At 40.2% G+C, this 18,749-nt stretch overlaps 1 protein-coding gene across 1 annotated transcript; it reads right to left on the reverse strand.

Annotated features, from left to right (window-relative positions):
• Positions 1–46: 46 nt before the first annotated feature.
• zgc:154058 (Transmembrane protein 150A-like) lies at positions 47–18,410 on the reverse strand. Its single transcript, XM_068327553.1, has 8 exons — positions 18,194–18,410; positions 17,590–17,829; positions 13,647–13,694; positions 13,469–13,555; positions 12,370–12,437; positions 7,448–7,575; positions 3,653–3,830; positions 47–3,163 (listed from the first exon to the last, which is right to left on the reverse strand). The coding sequence occupies exons 2-8, from the start codon at positions 17,652–17,654 to the stop codon at positions 2,892–2,894; spliced, it is 846 nt and encodes a 281-aa protein (XP_068183654.1). The 5' UTR covers positions 17,655–17,829; positions 18,194–18,410; the 3' UTR covers positions 47–2,891.
• Between the last annotated feature and the right edge of the window lie 339 nt (positions 18,411–18,749).

Consider the following 18,749-nt stretch of genomic DNA (forward strand, 5'->3'; position numbering starts at 1 on the left):
AAGTTTTTATTTGTTGAACATTAAGGCATACGTGTATATACTGAATACAATCATGTCTTTTCATTATCAGAGAGTTTACATCTTTAAACTCTCTGGTTTTCATGATTAAAATAAGGCACATTGGGAGCGTTTTGCATAAAGTTTGGTCATGAGCGACTGATTATTGAGAGGTTCATTTTACACGTCGGATGGCCACAGACATTACATTCTGAATAAACGTTTTCTGCATGTATTTAACAAATTTATTTTGAGCAGCGTGAAAATATTCAAACGCTAAATATACAGAAATGTTTAAGGTTTGGACGAATGAAAAAATTCAACTGTATTATGGCTAAAAATCAATGTTGCTCTGTGATAAAGCAGTTGCAACTACACTACATATACATATATAAAGAATGAATAAACATGACAGATTTGTTGAACATTAAAAAAAATCCCCATTAAATTGTAACTGACAGGAGGATGAATAAACAGTCCATTCTGCTTTGAATCAAATGTTGCTGGTGTAAAAACATTTTCCTGAGTGCAAATATCATACAGATCAGTAAACGAGAACAACAGGACCAAGAGTCGAGTGACAAGAGGGAGGCTGAAATACTGAAAAGCATTTCTTGTTGTGTTTTTACTGGGACAACCGGGGCATTACAGAGTAGTAATTTGTATAAAAGCAACCTTTAAACTTGAACAATGTGTAACTGCTAAAGAACCATGAGCAGCATTATTATTTGGTTTAGCGTTAAAATGCATAAAATCTTTCCAGGTCGAACAACTAAAATGAAAATCCTGGAGCACCTTAAGTAAAATTAGCAAATTTGGAGAAAATGCTAATACTGTTAAATATTCTTAGCACTGGATGCAAAAAGTAGAATGTGTGAGATGAGAGGCAAAACAAAACTTGTGTAATACACAGTGTGACCACTAGAGGGAAGCAACAATTAACTCTCCCTGTAACAGACTACTGGGTTGGAGGAATATCGACTAAAACTTTTACACATAAAATACTGGCACAATTAGTGATATGAGGTAAGATATAGGACTGGCACTACAGTAAACTGAGTCTCCTTCTGGTATTTCACCAGAGAGACAGGAACGTTTAATATTACACTGAAGTGCTAGAATATAAACGGGAATTCTGTTACAACACAGAATGTCAATGATTACAATCCATGTTTGAATATCTGCAGAGGGTTAGGGTTAGAACTGGGACAGAACATGATAGATATCAAGTAGATATTCACAGAGACTTTCCATGTAAATTAATTGACTGCAGTCAATTCTGCTCCTTCGCCATCAGCAGTCCAGCCCAGCACTGACTTCTTATCTTCATTCACTCATCACATGTGATAATTGCAATTAGACATAAAGATCAGTGTTTTAGCACTGTTACCAAAGGGGAGCTGATATTTGGCATATGCAGTTCTACAGCGAGATAGAGGCAGGGCAGTGCATCTCAGTTTCTTATTTTCAGTTTGTTCCACCTTGCAAGTCAGACACAATGAAAAACTGAGTTTCTGATGTTAAAAATGGAAATAGGTGAATGATTAACAGAATGTTCTGCTCCTGCTCGTGGGGGGTTATGTGATGTAAACCTCAGTTCTGAAGAGCTGAAAACACGTGCAGCATGTCCTCAGCAAACCCAATAATCTGAGCTCTGGCTTGAATTAGCTGGTTCACGTTCAACCCTCTGGACACTGCATCATCCCTCTTTTCATAATCTCGGCAGAGTGGAAGATGATTCAAATTCTGCTGGAGGATTTGTTTTTATTAAGTGTATTGATCCCTCAAGAGAGGCAGAAGGAAACCTTTTTCATCAAAGCTTGAATTTATGACGCACCAGGTCTAATTTATGTTCTGTATGCAGTAAAATAATGACATGGCACAACACCAAGAGCCTCCACACGCCGACTGACGGGCTGTGGGTCCCGTAGATACTTGAGTGTTAGGATTGTGCATGTGGTGTGTATTTAAACATGTAACTGATGACCATGATGAAGGACTTTACAGCTAACGTCTGCCTGCTCTCATATCCAGCAAAACACAGAGCAACGTTATTATTCTAATGAATGCCCGAAGAATTTATTGGTCAACTTCTATGACCTTCTTCCAGTTAGCTTACAGACTGAGTAACCAGCAACAGTCTGGCACAAATTTCTGGAAAATAAGTTATTCATTCTTAGGATATTATGCACAATTAAGGATTCTTTGGCATGTCAAAAGTATTGCTTCACGCAAAGTTATCAATTGCAAAATGCAGATCGCTGCTGTGTTCTCCAGGATTGATGAAAACGTTCAGACTTTTTAAAAAATTGATAACCCAAGAGGAGCAAAACAGAAAAAAACAACAACTTTCAAGTGGACGTTGTTTCAGATTGGTTACCTCGACCTGGGTGACCTACACCAACATGTTTGATTAGTAGCACTCATCCACTGTTGGAAAGCCCAACTCAGGTCTGGTCGTGTTCCCTCTGTAACATTTACATCATCCTCTCCCTGCTGGCCTCTGTCCACCAGGCTGCCCAGCAGCCACCCCCCCCCCCAATTACGAGCATCAAAAGCATCACCTTAACTTACAGGTTACAGGATGCCAGAGGGTCGGTACATTTTCTTCATCTGCTGGTCACTGATGTCAGGTGCGGCTCTTTGGCTTCACAATTACACAATGTGCAAAATGCAAACAAGATCTTTCAACACACCAAGCTTTGATGAACGTCCAACAGCAGCAGGGCTCTCCACTGTGACAGTAGATCCTGACTCCTGGAGCTGAACTCGTATAATCCACTCTGCTGTGAACAGCGACTGCACAGTGGAAATTAATAATTAAACTCATTCTACACCCAGACTTTGAACTCAATAAACAAGTCTACTGTGTAGCATCAAGGTGAGCTGTCAGGCTATAATATGGACATGTTCTCAGGTTGGTTCGGATGCGGCTGTGAGTGTGAGCTGGGCCCTCCCAGTGGACCCAGTGCATCCACCTTGTGTTCTCTCCCAACGGATCCCAAAGCCCCACCTCTGGCCAGCACTGACATGGTATCTCTTGACATGCCAGCAAACTCAAAGGCAAAGGTCCCATAAAACAGCATAATATTAACACAGAACACCCATTCAAGGATGGCTGATGCATGCTGCAGGACGAAGCTCTCCTGGTAGAAAAACACACCGCCTGAAAACACGGTTAAGGACAGCAACAAGAAACCAGTGTGAAAGCATATCAAGACAAAATCAAAGAGACATAGCACCAGTTAACTGCTGGCATTGACAAGAAACAGGTTGGAAACTTCATGTTGTTGTTTTAACACCAAATTCAACAGAGAAATAACAGTTTTCAATGTGTTTTAGAGGTGCTTTATATTTATTATAAACATGAGTTGAAAAGTCTATTTCTCAAAACTTAATTTAAATCATATCTATTGGAGTTTTCATTGTAGTAACCATCAGGTGAAACATATCTTACTCCATGAGGATTTGATTTTATTGTCATGCAGAAATAAAGACCCTTACCATAAAAATGAAGGATGTAACATTAATTACTGGAGGGTTTCTGTGAAAAAACTGAGGGACGTCTCTGTCCTTATTCAGGTCAGTGCTGCAGTCTACCCTAAAGACCTGACAGCCTTGACAGGTGCCATCTGCCTGTGACCGTAGAGGATACTGAGCACCAAGGTGGCCAAGGCCAGCAGGCTCATGCCGAGCCGGAGGTGGGCCACATTATACTCCGCCTGGGTTTTGGCCAGTTGGTAAGTCAGCGCTGACTGCAGGCACACAAACAGCATACTGGTGGGGAAGGCGATGCCTGCTCCGACATAGTGGAGAACTTTGGCATTATCCACCTAGGATGTGAAGAAAGGAGGCAGGAGGTCAAAGAAATACTAATGAAAATCAGCAGTTTAACAGTGGACAGAAGCACCAGGAGGGAGGAGGACATGGCTCCCGCTTGAAGCCTCTGGCTCAGATCGTTCATTGCTGTGCAGCGAATAGTTAGAAGTCTTTCAGGCGTCTTTCAATAAGGAGTCAAAGAGGAATAAAGTGGGTGACGTGTTGTGATGGCTACAGAGAGAAACACAACGCAACGCCTTCTTTTCTCTGCTGGTCACAAGAACAGTAAGAAACAATACTCAAAAGAGCTACACAAAAGCATGTGACAACAGCTCCCACTGCAGGACACACTCACACACACACACGCACGCACGCACGCACACACACACACACACACACACACACACACACACACACACACAAACACACACAATCTTCAGATTCACTGATACAGAGAAAAGATTCTTTGAAGCATTAAGCTTCTCCAAGAAGTAATTTATGACAAACAATTGCTTTTCTTGGCTAACGCTAAATGCTAAAGCCTTGTGTGTTTTCAGAGATCATCAGGGTAACAGCACAGAAGTTTGTCCACTGACCTAGCTAGTGCATGCTGGACATTTTTCTGCACTGGGTTAATCTGTCAGTGACAAAATAGAATTTGCAGATAATGCAATAAGAAAAGCACACACACAGCAGTATGAGCCTTTTCTTACAGCGTGTCCAGAGCTACGACTGAAAATGGGAGAGGAATCAAACCAAATCAAAGAAATGAACAATAGTCATGGGTTCTTCTTCAAGAACATCTGACAGTAATGCTATATTTAATTTTGTTTTCTTCCTTTGTAACATCATTTGTACTTCTGCATTAACTCTCCATCTACTGTACCTACTGTCAAACTTTCATGGTGACAGTCTGAGTGCTATCATTCTGCCAAGTCGTTGCCCAGTAAAGAAAACATATACAAGCATGTCTTAACAACAACTACATGTAGTCTTAAACCTACAGACACAGTTAGTTCTGAGAGGCTGTTTGTAATCTGACTTATTTATAAGTCGTTACAGGTGTGTGTTAAAACAATAATGAGGGTGAAAGTGGTGAATGGTGAGAAGAATCACTAGAATGTGTCCCTGCTCGTCATAGGTTCTAAAGGTTGTTAGATCGATGCTTGTTTCCCCTTTACTGTCACTGCTGAAGGTCTTTGACTTGATCTTCTGCAGTGTTTGCCCCAGCACGACAAGTAGTTTGATGACTAAGCAATATCAACCTGGAAAATCCGTTCCTGCATGCTGACACTGAGCAGAAGCTCCCTGCATAAATGAATAGTAATGGTGTTCACACAGTGCAACAAAGAAATCAGCAGAGCTTGTGTGTGCAGGGAGTGCAAGTGTGTATTCAATAACACAAATACATTTTGCCGTGTGTGTTACAGCGATTAAGGCTGTTACAAGTGTTCAGAGGTGTAGGAATGAGCCTGAATGACAACCAACTTCCTTTGAGCTTCAGCTTCCACTTTCTAGAAACTGAAACAAACAACTTCAAGTTAAACTCAATTGACTTCCCCTCATTTACAGACACAATAATTAAAAATTTGCTGGGATTATGGGATATAATTTCAAAAATAGTATAGATTTTGGTCTAGCAAATCAAATTTTAACAAAACTTTTTGAAAATGTATTTTAAAAAAAAAAAGCTATTACAATTTAATTTGGGACATTCTTTCAAGGGCATTTAAGAAGATGAAGTTTTCATGACGGTGCACAATTACACACATTTTTTCCAAGAATGATTGATATGGGCTTAAAGCATTTAGAAAAACAACCAACAAAGCCTCACTGACAGTGGCCAACTATAACGGAACGTGTGGTATTGTCACTCAAGCTGGATCACAGACATAGACTTATGTGTGGCAGTGATGTGCTCATCTATTTATGTGCTTTTCTGCCCCATCCATCAGATCATCTGACAGGAAAAGCCCCGGCAGCTACACCTCAGTTTACCTACCACAGCCTTCTATAAACTGCAGGCATAAACTAAAGCAGTTTAACCATCGAGCGTGTTGCCAAGCACCCTCGAGCACTTTCATATTCTATGGTCATCAGATTTGGGTTTCCGTTTTGCCCAACTACTACAGAGCGTTTTTGAGCCTGTAAATGAGGGTCTGAGCTTCACTTTGCAGCAGAAACTCTATTTTGTCACATGACCCTAACAATTTGTTTACCAGAAATGATCCAGTCTCTCTATTTCCACCTCACAAGAATATAAGCGATGCAAATCTGCACCTGAGCCTCCAAGCTCTTGTCTGTAATCGATTACAGTTGGGGCCTTTGCTGCACACACTGCCTGCCCGGCTGTTCTCCATGCATGGCCTGTAGAGATGAGTCACCCCCCACACACACACACACAGTTCAAAACATAAAATTCTTCCTAGTCCTTGTAACTAAGGTCAAGGAGAAAAAGCAAGAGGACATCGTTGCATTAGCAGACAAACTGCCATTAGACACCAGTTTCACACACACACACACACACACACACACACACACACACACACACACACACACACACACATGTCTACAACTCTTCTTTATCACACAGTGACTGTCAGTAATTAACAGATGAAAATGTAACGCTATCTCCTAACACACCTGACAAACAGATCCAGCACAGTCCCACAGTCATCCTCACCCCACTCATGTTTCAAGGGCAAACAACATGGTGAATAATAAATGAAATGTCACATGGATAAATAGATATGAAGGATGGCAGTCGTTGTAGTCTGTGTTCTGAACCTGAACATCTAAAACCAGGGAATTATAAGCAAACAAAGGAAACATCTTTAAACAATTTGAATGAAAAATGCTGTTATTCAAAGACTAATCATTTGCTCCTTGTTCATATTTTAGAATTGGTATCACAAATAGAAGGTTCAAGATGATAACGTGCCGACTAATAGTGTTTCAGGAGTCTTCGAAAAATTGGAGGACTAAACCAGGACTGCAAGGTTGGAATTTTATCTCGAGTCTTGGTTTTTTATAGAAACTCCCTTGCACTCATTCTGAATGAATGAGTGCATGCACACGCATACACCCATGTACACACACGCAGCAATGTCAGCCAGGGTCACAAATATTTAAACTTGTAGAAACTGCAAATATCTACAGGGAATGAATTCAGATTGAGTTTCCTCACTGCTCCAAAGGTTTTAACCTAAACTACCAGAGGGTAAGACAGACCCACAAACCTGAAATACAAGAAGACTCTTTGGGGAAAGATTAAAAGAAAAATGTTTAAAAAGGGCTGTGATCATGAGCCAGAATGTCACAGAGAAACATGGAGATGCTGTAGCAATAGCTGTGTTAAGGTCTCACATCTACAACACTTGAGGGATTTTTGGTGAAAAGTTTTAATAAAACACTCATCATTATCATCCAACCAATCTATCACCATCAATCAATCAATCAATTACAAAAGACTATGAATAATGGATTTATTTCATCATAATAAGAATTTCTTTTCACCGTGTCAAGTCTTAGCACGTTAACTTTGTCTTCTTTGTCTTTGTCAATGTGTTTTATAACTTCTGGTTTTGCATTTTATCAGCTTTTCGTGGACAGCTAATCTGGATCAACGTACCTGGAAGTTTCCGACCATGATGAGTCCAGCAGCACAGATCCAGCCTGTGGACAGACTCGCCGTATTTAGGACACAGTTTTGGTGCTTTTCAATGACATGGGCATAACGGAACAGCACAATCACCATAACTACAGAGAGACATGAAGAAACACAGAGGCAGGGAACAACGTTATTCATGAAGGAGGAAAAACCTTGGAAAAATAACATTACCAACTGTTGTTTCATTGTTTAATGTGTTTATTTTATATATCAGTTAGACAAAATACACAAGAACACTCTGGAAGCTACTTAAGTACAACACAAGTTGATTTCTCTGCCTAATAAGTGGGAATATGAGAAGAAAGAAATTGCGGGAAAGTGGGATACAAGGATGGTAGGGGTGTCTAAGTCTGAAGGTTGGGGTAAAATAAATACAGCACATGAGACAGGTGACGGCTGGGGCACTAATGGACTGTGACTGGGGTTATTGTTGGTGCATCGGGAGGCTTGGTTTCTTTGTTTGCCCCCCATAGCTAGCGCCTGACGAACGATGGCGAGGCTCGCTGAAAGTGGGGCAGAAATGAGGAGGTTGAGACAAGTGGAAGGGGCAAGGAGCCCCTGGTGTCTTGAACTTAAACCCACACATTGTCTTACGCACTCATCTGTTAACTCTGTTGACTTCTCTGTGTAAGAGGCAAGCTTTAAGATAGTTCTACAGAACCACAGGAGCAAAAATGGAAATTATGGTGACAGAGAACAACTTAAAAGCTTTGTCTTCATCAGTTTTTTATTCATGATGATGATGATGATGATGACAATCTGGTGGCCAAACTGTGGCCACTAATCTTTCACTAATTTTATGTTGTGGCATTTTGTTTAACATAAGGGTGCATCATGGTAATACAATATAATACAGTACAACACAATAACACATAAGTAAATTTAATTATTTAACTAAAAGGAATAATACAATACAGATAAACTAAAAAGGCAGTGACACCTCTGTCAAAGCTAAAAAAGACTTCCTGAATATGCAGCTTTATCTGTATCCCTAAGGGTCACGTCAGCATAAAATATCATTGAAATGCTGAAATGAAACAGCAGTCTCATCTGGGGTGTCCCCCGCCTCTCGCCTGTAGTCAGCTGGGACAGGCTATAGCAACCCCCACAACCAAGACAAGATGATTACGATTGACTTGTCTGCAAGACGATGCCTGAATGAATGAAAGAGTGGTCTGTGTGTTGCTCGCTGAAGTTAATGTAATAAATAACATTATATTCCTTCAGAAAAATGTACATCAGAATCTTGTCTGATCTCAAACCCCACTCTGTGAGGGTGTCATCTTGTTTGCATGAGCTGTCCTCTGTACCACAACACTAAAATCTTGGCAATATAATTCTATACATGAAGAACACACTGAAAGGACAAGCAAGTCAACTTTAGTTTATTTCATTACATCGTGGCGTCTTGGTCTGTCTGCTGCAGACTGGCTGGCTGGGGATTTTTCCTATTTCCACTAAATGAGTTTTTCATCTGTATGAATGAGCAGCCTGGACCTCTGGCATTCAACACTGATCATGAAATGATGTCAGCTCTGCCTGAAGGTTAAGGGCAAGGATATTTTCCCATTACCAAATCCATGGTTAACCTTTGTGTTGTGCACTCAACATATTTGTGCGGGTTTGTTTCTGGGGTATTCTTAAAGATACCATCCTGAGGGGTCACAGCTTCCTAAAACATCAAGTTTTCTTTCCCAATGAAGAGTACATGACCTCCATCTGTTGTCAGTCGCTCAAGAGTCATGACAAACTGATAACTCAACAATAGGAATACGTTTACATAAGCTGCATAAGCATGTCATCGTACCACATTCGTAGCAATCAGTTTTCTTAATTTTTAGCACTCAAATGTATTTTCATGCTCTTAACCAACATTGTTATGTTAGCCTTTAAAAGAAACATTTAATAAGATGCATTCTCTCCCATTGGGAGTATGCTGAGAAAGAACATACACATTGTCCTTGAGTCCGAAGAAATTATCATGAATTAATATGTTAATTGATTCCATGTAATCCAACCTGTAGCATGTAGCATCTATGTAGCATAGCTATGAAACAAGAGAAATCAACAGGCAAAGAAACCAATTACCAATTTCACAGGCTGCCCTGTTGGACTATAAGGTGCAGGTTGTTAACTTTTAACAACCTGCACTATCCAAAAAGATATTTAGTTGACTGTCCTGTAAAACAAAGACAAACTGTGCCTAAAACTGTACAATTAAGAGGATGCACCTTCTGTGCTTGTGGCACTAATCCTTGAAAGCAGAATGTTTATTGCTATTATTACAAAACCACATGTTGCTGGTTTGATGTCACCTTGAGTTTGACACTAAATGAAATCATGGTTGAACAAGATGGATAAGAAAAATATATGAATGAATATCATATGAATATGCTAACAGAACCTGCTGTTCTCACAAGGCTCACAAAAGACTGACAGACCAACCAGTCCACGTTCTAGGGCCATGGCATTAATAACATGTCCAGTCAAATGTCAGCCAGCTGCCTGAGCTGACATCACATCAAGCTGTTAGTCTGGTCCCCGGATACTGTTAATGAAAGAAAAATCCATGACGGTCACTGAAATAACCAACCACTGCAATACAAATTTTTGTAACTATCTCTGAAACTTCTGCGCTTGCCAAATAGTACTTTGGGTCAGTCCACTTGAGAAAATTCCTGCAGTTGTTTCAGGTTTAAAGGACGACCAGCGACTGGGACCAAGCTGTCTGACACTGGGCAGCACATTTCTCTCCAGAATGCCTTGACAATCATGAAATTGTATTTTACCTTGAACAAGATTCAAGACACCCTGTGCCAGATGCACAAAGGATATTCTCACAGAAGTTTGCGACTTGTCAATATTCATAATGATAAAACTCTGTCCTTCATTTCCTGTGGTCCATGATCAGTGTGGAACATCATGTGAACAAACAGCATAGTTACTATTCGTCCCCCTTTAACACCGAATGCTGTCACCTGCAAAAGGGAAACCACTATCTTCTTAAAAATACCGTAACTCTTTGACCATTCATGCTATGGATACTGAAATCTGAGAGGTGCAGAATTTGACTAACAAACGGTGCTGTCAGTATTGTGAAGTGTCCGTAAAGATATAGGACACTTTACAGTAGTGGTAGCTGTCATTTGATTTTCAAGAAAACAGCAGAGTATAATGCAACTTAAAAGAGGAAATATTATTTACCGGTATGTTACCATCAATAATGGTCTCTGCTGCCTCAAGCAATGTGCTAAAAATAGTGACAGGCCACTTCTTATTTTAGGAATCAGACTTGCATCAGTTATAGATGAATAAGTTATTTACACAATATTTACACAAACTTAAATGTATGGAAACTATAAATGGCACTGTGCTATGTACCACTTCACGCCAGTGTAAGATAAGGCCCTACAAACAGCACACATTTCATTTACTTTGTTGTTGCATTTATGTTTGCTGGGCAGATGACTGAAACCTTCAGGCCTGCTGCTTAATGATGTTGTATGATATTTCTTGAATCAACAAGAATCATTGTCTTACGATGGATTTGTTTCTGTCTTGGATATGTCCCTTCTAGTGTTCAACCAGACCATAAACAGCTTCCCAAAGCATGAAGACAAATTACAAAAAGACATACTCAAAAAGACACACACACACACACACACACACACACACACACACACACACACACACACACACACACACACACACACACACACACACACACACACACACACACACACGTTTGAGCCACAGCTGGGAAACATTAACTCAACCAGGGTACAGCGAATTACCAGTCTACAAAGGAAGAGCACATGGAGACTCACCAAAAATGCCAACCAGAGCAGGAGATCTTGTTCCCTCCATTTCAATCATGCATATTTTCCTATCCTGACTATATGTGCATATGCTTGCTTTTGTATGTGATTTACTATAAAACCATTTTGAAGTTAAATTTTGGACAGCAGTGGGCATTGTTGTGGCAGCACAGCACAAACGTCCTTTGTTCAATTCCACCTGGGGCCTTTCTGGACAGTTTGTATGTTCTCCAGCTGCCTCCCACCTCCTAAATATGCAACTTGGGTGAATTGGTCACTCCGAAATTATCTGTAGGTGTGAGTGTACATAGGTGTCGGTCTTTCTGTGTAGCCCTGCAATAAACTGGTGACTTATTAGAGTGTACCCCACCTCTCACTCAGAGCCAGCTGGGATAGGCTTCAGAGTAACCCCTGGCCCGTATTTTGGATAAGCACTTGTAGAGTCGTTGGGTCTTCATGAAGATAAAATGAATGAAGCAAAATTTTGTGCTCTACCTAACTCACCCTTCATTTAATTTAAAACAACCACATGCACAGTTTTTCCCTGGTTGTTGTTATTGTGGATTTTACACAAGACCGGTATCTCTAACTGTGTCAAAAAGGTCATGTTTTATCTGTTTGCAGGTTAGCAGGGTTACCCAAAATAGTCTGCTGGATTTTCAAAGTAGGGCTCAGATTTCATGTTCAAGCAACTATACGGTTCAATCCATTGTGGTCCTGTTGCTTCTAGGACATAATAATCCTTGGACCTTATGGGATCATTGGTTGTTTTTTTTATCAGCCCTTTGAGTATTTATTTACAGGTTAAATATGAAAGACGTTCACTGCAGCTTGATATTCCATCAGAACAGCGGAACCTCATATGTAAAGAAAATATTCATGAAATGCAGATTTTCATGCATTTAATGGACAAACTGATGCATCAAGTACAAAATTAATAGGTCAGTTGTAAAATCATTTGAAGCCCTGCTACTGCGACTTTCTAAGTCATACAGAATCCCATTTGTGATTGTACGACTTACGAATGTGTGCTTGTGCTCATCTTATGTACAGACAATGTCTTACCCATGAACGACCCTGTGCTGCAGAGAAGGCTGAAGAAGCAGCTTTCTGGAGGGAGAGTCCCGCATTTACTGCAAGAGAGAGTAAACAAGAATAAATAGAAGAAATATTGGGAATCTACCTACACACAATAGAAAGCCCTCCAAATTCCCCTCCCATGTTGTGCTCTCTGAAATATGGCATGTTTATAGAAATGCATTATTACCCATGCACTAAGGAAGTGGGTGGAGGGTGGAACCATCCTTCCACTCTCACATCCCATCTTCAAGTACTTGACATTTTACCTCCTGCCTCTGCTCTAGGAATGGGAAATTTTTGTTTAGGGGAAGGCAGCAGACAGTCAACACAGACTGTCTGTGCCTGAGCTCTGGCTTCCTACGAAGGTCTGGGTTTCACAGATGACTGCAGTAACACACGTGATTTAGTACATGGACAAAGTCTACTTCTCAAACTGAATGAGTTATAAACTATTCTTTAATTTGTTAGTCTTTTAACTGGTTTTTCTTACACTTTCACTTCTGAAGTTTAGACTTAGAACAACGGCAGCACTGCCTTAGTTAAGGTAACTTTAATTATAATTTATTAAATAAAATCTAAAATATTTACAAATTTTAAGTTTTTTAAATTTGAAATTGATCTTTGATGGATACTCAATATTTCTCGGAAAACTGTTTTCTTTGTATTTTTACACATTTTGACTCATTTGTTTATACAGACAGCAGTATTTACACTCTGCTGCTGGCCTCTGGTGTTGAAACTTCAGTCGGACAGAAAGTCCTGGTGCATCTTGATTTCCTTCCAAATGTAAGCCGATTCCTCTGTACGTGTGTTGACACAGTTAAGCACAGCCTCTGAACTGCCACGGTGGCAGGCAGGATATTTCAGCCTCGAGTTATTTCCAGAATACACACACACACGCACGCACGCGCGCGCACTCAGGAGTACTGCCTCCTTGAGAATGTTTTTTTAAATCTACAATGTACCAACAGGGGTCTCGTGAAACAATGGGAAAGTGTTCCTGTTTCACAATTCATCAGTCAAACTAGAAACAAAACAAGAAAGGAAATAAAAAGACTGAAGGAGGGAGGAGAGTCTCACTAACCTGATGAGAGGTACGTTGTCTAGTGTGCAACACAAGGTTGGCCCGCTCTGCATTACTAGCTCCTCTTCACATGACTGGTTGTAGAGCCTGAATTCATACCAGGAAAAATACAAATCACATATTTCACTGTCAGAAGAGGTACAACGAAGCAACGTACAGGATGGATTATGTAACTTACCAGTTATCCACTGGGCAGACATGCTGGTTGTATAGAGCAACCACATACCTGAAATACAGATATCATGATTGGCCACAGCACATCATTTTATATTGTACTGCAGTGAACTCTTTTACACTGCACCTAGACCTGCACTATAACTTCATGATGAAAATGTTGTACGTCAGCAGTCTAAGTCACATTTATTGAATATCAACAATGACTACATTAAAACTAACACTAAAATCCCAACAGTCCGGCCAACCGCTGAGTTGCAGCTACATGTTCAAACTAAAAAAAAATAACTCAACCTGAAAGATGTTTCTTATCACTTTGCCCGATCTTAGAGGACCAATGATGAAAGACCACTTAGTGTCAAACTGCTTTAGTAACTCCTGAAATCCTACATCGGTGTTTATTTTGTTGGGCCACTGACATCCACTGAAAAGTCAATGACCAGAGGATCAAACGACACAGACTGTCAGCTCTAGAGGTGAGTGAAGATCCTGTACACTGGTCTGCGAGCACACTGTAAAAGTTAATCAATAGGTTCTATGATGCTGTGTGAGTCTTTAGTGTCCACAGTTGAATTCAGCATTAGGGAAGATAACATTAACGTATTTTTCAGATATTGGTGTCAGTTTAAACATTGGCTGATAAAGGAATATAAAAATGTCCAGCTGTACAGGAGGCTATTTAGAGAAAGTGTCACCATTACATTGATTGTCCACCAGAGAGCAGTGGAAATATTTAACTGTTAAATGACAGGCTTCAAATGATACTTTATAACACAAGATTATTAAGTGAGATATGAATATTGTTGTTTATGATTTAAGGACTATTTTCCAGACAGGAACATGTCAGCTCAAGAGAGTCTGCCGTGTCCATATGTACAATGGCTAGCTGCACAGCTAAATATGAAGACTGAGTGCAATGTTTGCACCAAGACCGAACAGTGCCAAGTCTCAGGAGCCTCACACAGTAAAAGAAACAGGAAATATATTCTGGGTCTCTGCATTTATCTGACCACACATGCAACCAAAATGCCCCCAAAAACTAACAAATGCTGATTAGAGAGCAACGTCTCAGAACAGTCAATAGACTGTTGGACAGTAATATGAATATATGACATAACAATAATATTACTGAGCTGAGTTTGCAGAGATGGCAGCAGGAAAATATTGCGTCCGTTGAAGTATTAACGTTGAACTAAATATGGGGTGTCGGGGGTAGAATGAAGACAAATCAAGATGTTGAAGTTCTCTCTAGGAGTGACCAAGTGAAGTGAGATTCTACGAGCTTTCGCATTGGTCGAAATTGTTTCATATCCATAAAATTGCTAATCCATTAACAAATACATTGAGAAATTGAGTTGACAACACTGTAAATACAGTATCAAACCCTCCAATAAAATTATCTCAAGGATTTTAGAAGATTCGAAGAATTTATCAATTTGAATCAAAATTGGTAGACATCCACTGATTAGTGGAAAATTGCCATCAGTGAGTATTTAACAACTAGAAACACATTCAACCACTGCATGATGATGCCATGGTTCTCTAATAAAGTACAGGTAATTCATTATTAAATAAAATTGTATAAAAATCCGGCATTGCTTGAAAAAGAAGGGTCTGAAGGCTGGGTCAGACAACACACACACACCCAACTCAGACCCACCAATAAGCTTCTATCTTCATCAGTCAAAGCCTATTATAATTTTTTTTAATAATTATTATATTATCTATTATTATATTTTTTGGAAGGCTGATTTCAGACAAATAAACCTCAAACATAAAATGCTGCTATCACTTGTTCGACTGCCTCTCTGCTGAATTCTTTTGACCTAATCAAGCGCATTAACATCATGGAGCATCTATTTGTGTGCCACCTCCACATGTTTCAGTCCATGTGTGCCAAAGCGCAAAGACACTCAAACGACATGACATAGTTATAACAAAAAAAATGGTTTCTTCATCTTCTAACTGCATGTGCAGAGTAATGTGTTGACTGACAGCTGGTGGCAAAACTCGATTGGCAAGGGATTGTCTGGGAGTAGGCTACATGAATTACCATTTGAATGTAAAACAAGACAGATGGTTGTCCGTAAAAGTAACGCTCTTGCATAATGGAGTGAGGAAATCCAATGGTGTGAGTGATATATGGTCATCAGGTAGGAGGCAGCTGCCACAAGCCTTTGACAGTATATCCACCAAAACAAAGAAGAAAATGAAGCTCACCCGGAAAATGTACGAAGAGGAAAAAATAACTACAGCTTACGTTAAATTTCAGAGCTTGTAACATTTTTTTTTAACATTTAGTCAGATTCTAAGAGTAAAACAGCATCTGTGCAGCCCTGGGACATTTATAATAAAAAGGGTCTTTCCTTGTATGTGGAACTACACTAAACTAGCACCTACAATGTGTTTGGAGGAGACTAAGTAATGATAGGTTTGTTGACATAATTAGACCTCTATCAAAATGCAGCAGTGGTTGTGACACATGATTACATGCTTGTGAAAAGTATATAGGTGGAACAGACCATGCTTTTATAGCTAGTGTCGAACAAGCTATAAGGAAAGTCTCTCATGGAAAATATGCTATGATCTGTGAAAATTCTCAAAGCTGCATAAAAATAACACCATGAAAACCACGGAAAGGGTGTGATACACAAACTAAGAAGGAATAGTTGTAGTGTAGGCAAGAGACAGCTGCTCTTGTGGGTGGTTGTACATTATATTTTACAGGTAAGCATCATGCTTAAGGGAAAATACTACAGTGGGGGTACGCTGTTATTTTGAGTGCAAAAGATCCCCAAAATGACCTGAAGCCAAGACTCTTGTTTGGTACAAGCCTCTGGTTCCACAGGGGTTTGTTTGCTGGCCATTGCCACCAGATGCGGAGTGAGAGTTATGCTCTCCATTTCCCCCTATTTAGCTCCCTCCCAGCAAGTAACGTACAGTGAAAGAGGGAATTATGCAACATGTCTCATTCGTATTCCTCTGCCTGGAAAAAGTCATGAGTGCTCTCATAACAAACCACGCTTGTTAAGGTAAAAGGAAGGAAAAGTATTAAAGGGACTGACAGTCAGCACTATATGCATTCACTTCTGACTTTCTATCTGAGAAGCAAACGCAAATCCAAGAAAGAAATGTGCAACATTTGCACGGTTTTCATCTACATATTACCCTCATCACTAAAGGGCTGTAGCAACTCAACCCTGTGTTGTCAGCACAGTCCTGCGTACCTAAGTACATGGTCTTGACTGGGCTATGAAGCAGACATCCTCCCAAACGCTGACTGATGTGTTACATATGCTATGAAAGTTCTCAACTTTGGTATCCGTTTAAGCTTCTTACTCTACTGCCAAACACATCTCAGGTGTACCATTTATTCCAAACAGGACTACAATGACTTGGAAATTAAGCCATCTGTCTCTCTCTCCTTGGGAATCGAACTTCTTCTCCCAAATAATGATAGAAGGAGATATTGTTCAAATACCAAACTGTAGACAATTAAGTGACATGTTATACACACAAATCTGACTTTTAGAGAGGGGCAGTAATCCCAAATCATTCTGGGAGAAAGTTAATCTACATGCAATTGCCATGGCTCCCAGGAATCCAGTGTAAATATGCAGGGTTGCTTTGCAGGAGTTAAAAGCAGAACAATTAAATGTTTTATCTTCAAACACAATATGTTTATATCAATCAGTACATGATTATGTGCACTCAATAACCATTATTATTATTGTCAGTGTATAAGCAAGCGGAAAAATTTTTTATGAACTTGTGATACATTTTGATTTGGTTGTGAATATATTAGTGCATCTTTCACATTTGATAAAAAGGTTTGCGAGGAAGAATTTCTTGTAAAATACAACTTGAAGGGATGATTGCTACTCACAACAAGGATAGCAGACAAACAATTTTATATTCTATAACTCTCAAAAAAAGATAACACTTACACGACCCATATGCCAGTGATGGTCAGAACTGGGAGACTAACAGGCAGTATCATCCACAGAGACATCTTTGTGCTGCCTGTTTCTTTTCTCTCTTCGGCAGGCAGAGCGGTGTGAGCTCAGGTGGAGCTAACATCTATGGGGGGCGGCGGACATCTGCACTGCCGCCAACCTGACTCGTGTTACTGGAGCCGGAGGATGGAGGATAGGCCACTGTTGGAGAGGTGTGTTTTCTCTCAAATGCTGAATAAAATGAGAGGGGGGGGGGGGACTTATTTAAGTTCCAATCAGATCATCACTGTAATAATCACACAGCTTTATGTGTAATCAGTGTCGTGATCGCAACAGCACTATCGAACAATTCAAACATCTGTGACGCGGCATCACTTGCCGCCTCAGTAATGTTTTTTTTCTTATTTTGCCAGATAACAACAAGATAGACTTATCTGGTATGTTTGTTTTTTTTTAAAAACGTCATTTCGGTAAAGTCTTGACTTAATTATATCACTGATAGTACAACTATTCTTGAAGCCTGACGGTTAGTTGCTTCCCTTCTATACCTGCCCACACGTCTAGCTAACAACGACGAGCCGTAGAGGTTACCCACCTTAGCCAGAAGTTTTCTCTCTCGCTTTGAGCCCGCAGACCTGTCCTGTACAACTCTGCTCCTACTTCTCCCCGTTTACACTACACAGAGTTTTATTCTAGTGTAACGTTCTACGTTTTTAATTGAATTACCGACGTCCCGTTAGAAATGTTTGGTAGGAGGTGATGCGGAGGGAAGGGTTGCTCTCCGGTATCCTAGAAGCCTAGAAGGAGCTGCTTCGCCGCCACGAGACAATCCAGTGGTTTAACTCCGCCCCTAGAGACCTGTAGTAATACGGGCAGTGTGCGTTGAATTTACAATCGAATGCGCACCAAGTGGGCGGGAATGAAATTGACGATAACCGAGCCAAAACCTCACCCTTTAGTGGCTGTATGTCAGTGGCTTTATCCTACTTGCATGAGGATGTGATTAGATATAAACGCGAAATCGTTATCTTTCTTAGCAACGCGATTCGGATGAAGTACATACATTCAAAACCAAGCGTATTGTTATTTTACACGCGCAAAGAGGCGCTGTTTCCTCTATGATTTCGGACACCTTTGTCAAAGCAGCGCCA

The sequence above is a fragment of the Antennarius striatus genome, chromosome 11 (assembly GCF_040054535.1).
Source record: "Antennarius striatus isolate MH-2024 chromosome 11, ASM4005453v1, whole genome shotgun sequence".
Lineage (NCBI taxonomy): Eukaryota > Metazoa > Chordata > Actinopteri > Lophiiformes > Antennariidae > Antennarius > Antennarius striatus.

Excerpts from the sequence above, each read along its gene's own strand:
- zgc:154058 (XM_068327553.1), bottom strand. The coding sequence starts at position 17,654 with ATGTCTCTGTGGATGATACTGCCTGTTAGTCTCCCAGTTCTGACCATC. Across the intron at positions 13,695-17,589 it reads ATCACTGGCATATGGGTCGT|GTATGTGGTTGCTCTATACA; the intron begins GTAAGTGTTATC and ends TCTGTATTTCAG. Across the intron at positions 3,831-7,447 it reads TCATGGTCGGAAACTTCCAG|GTGGATAATGCCAAAGTTCT; the intron begins GTACGTTGATCC and ends TTCACATCCTAG.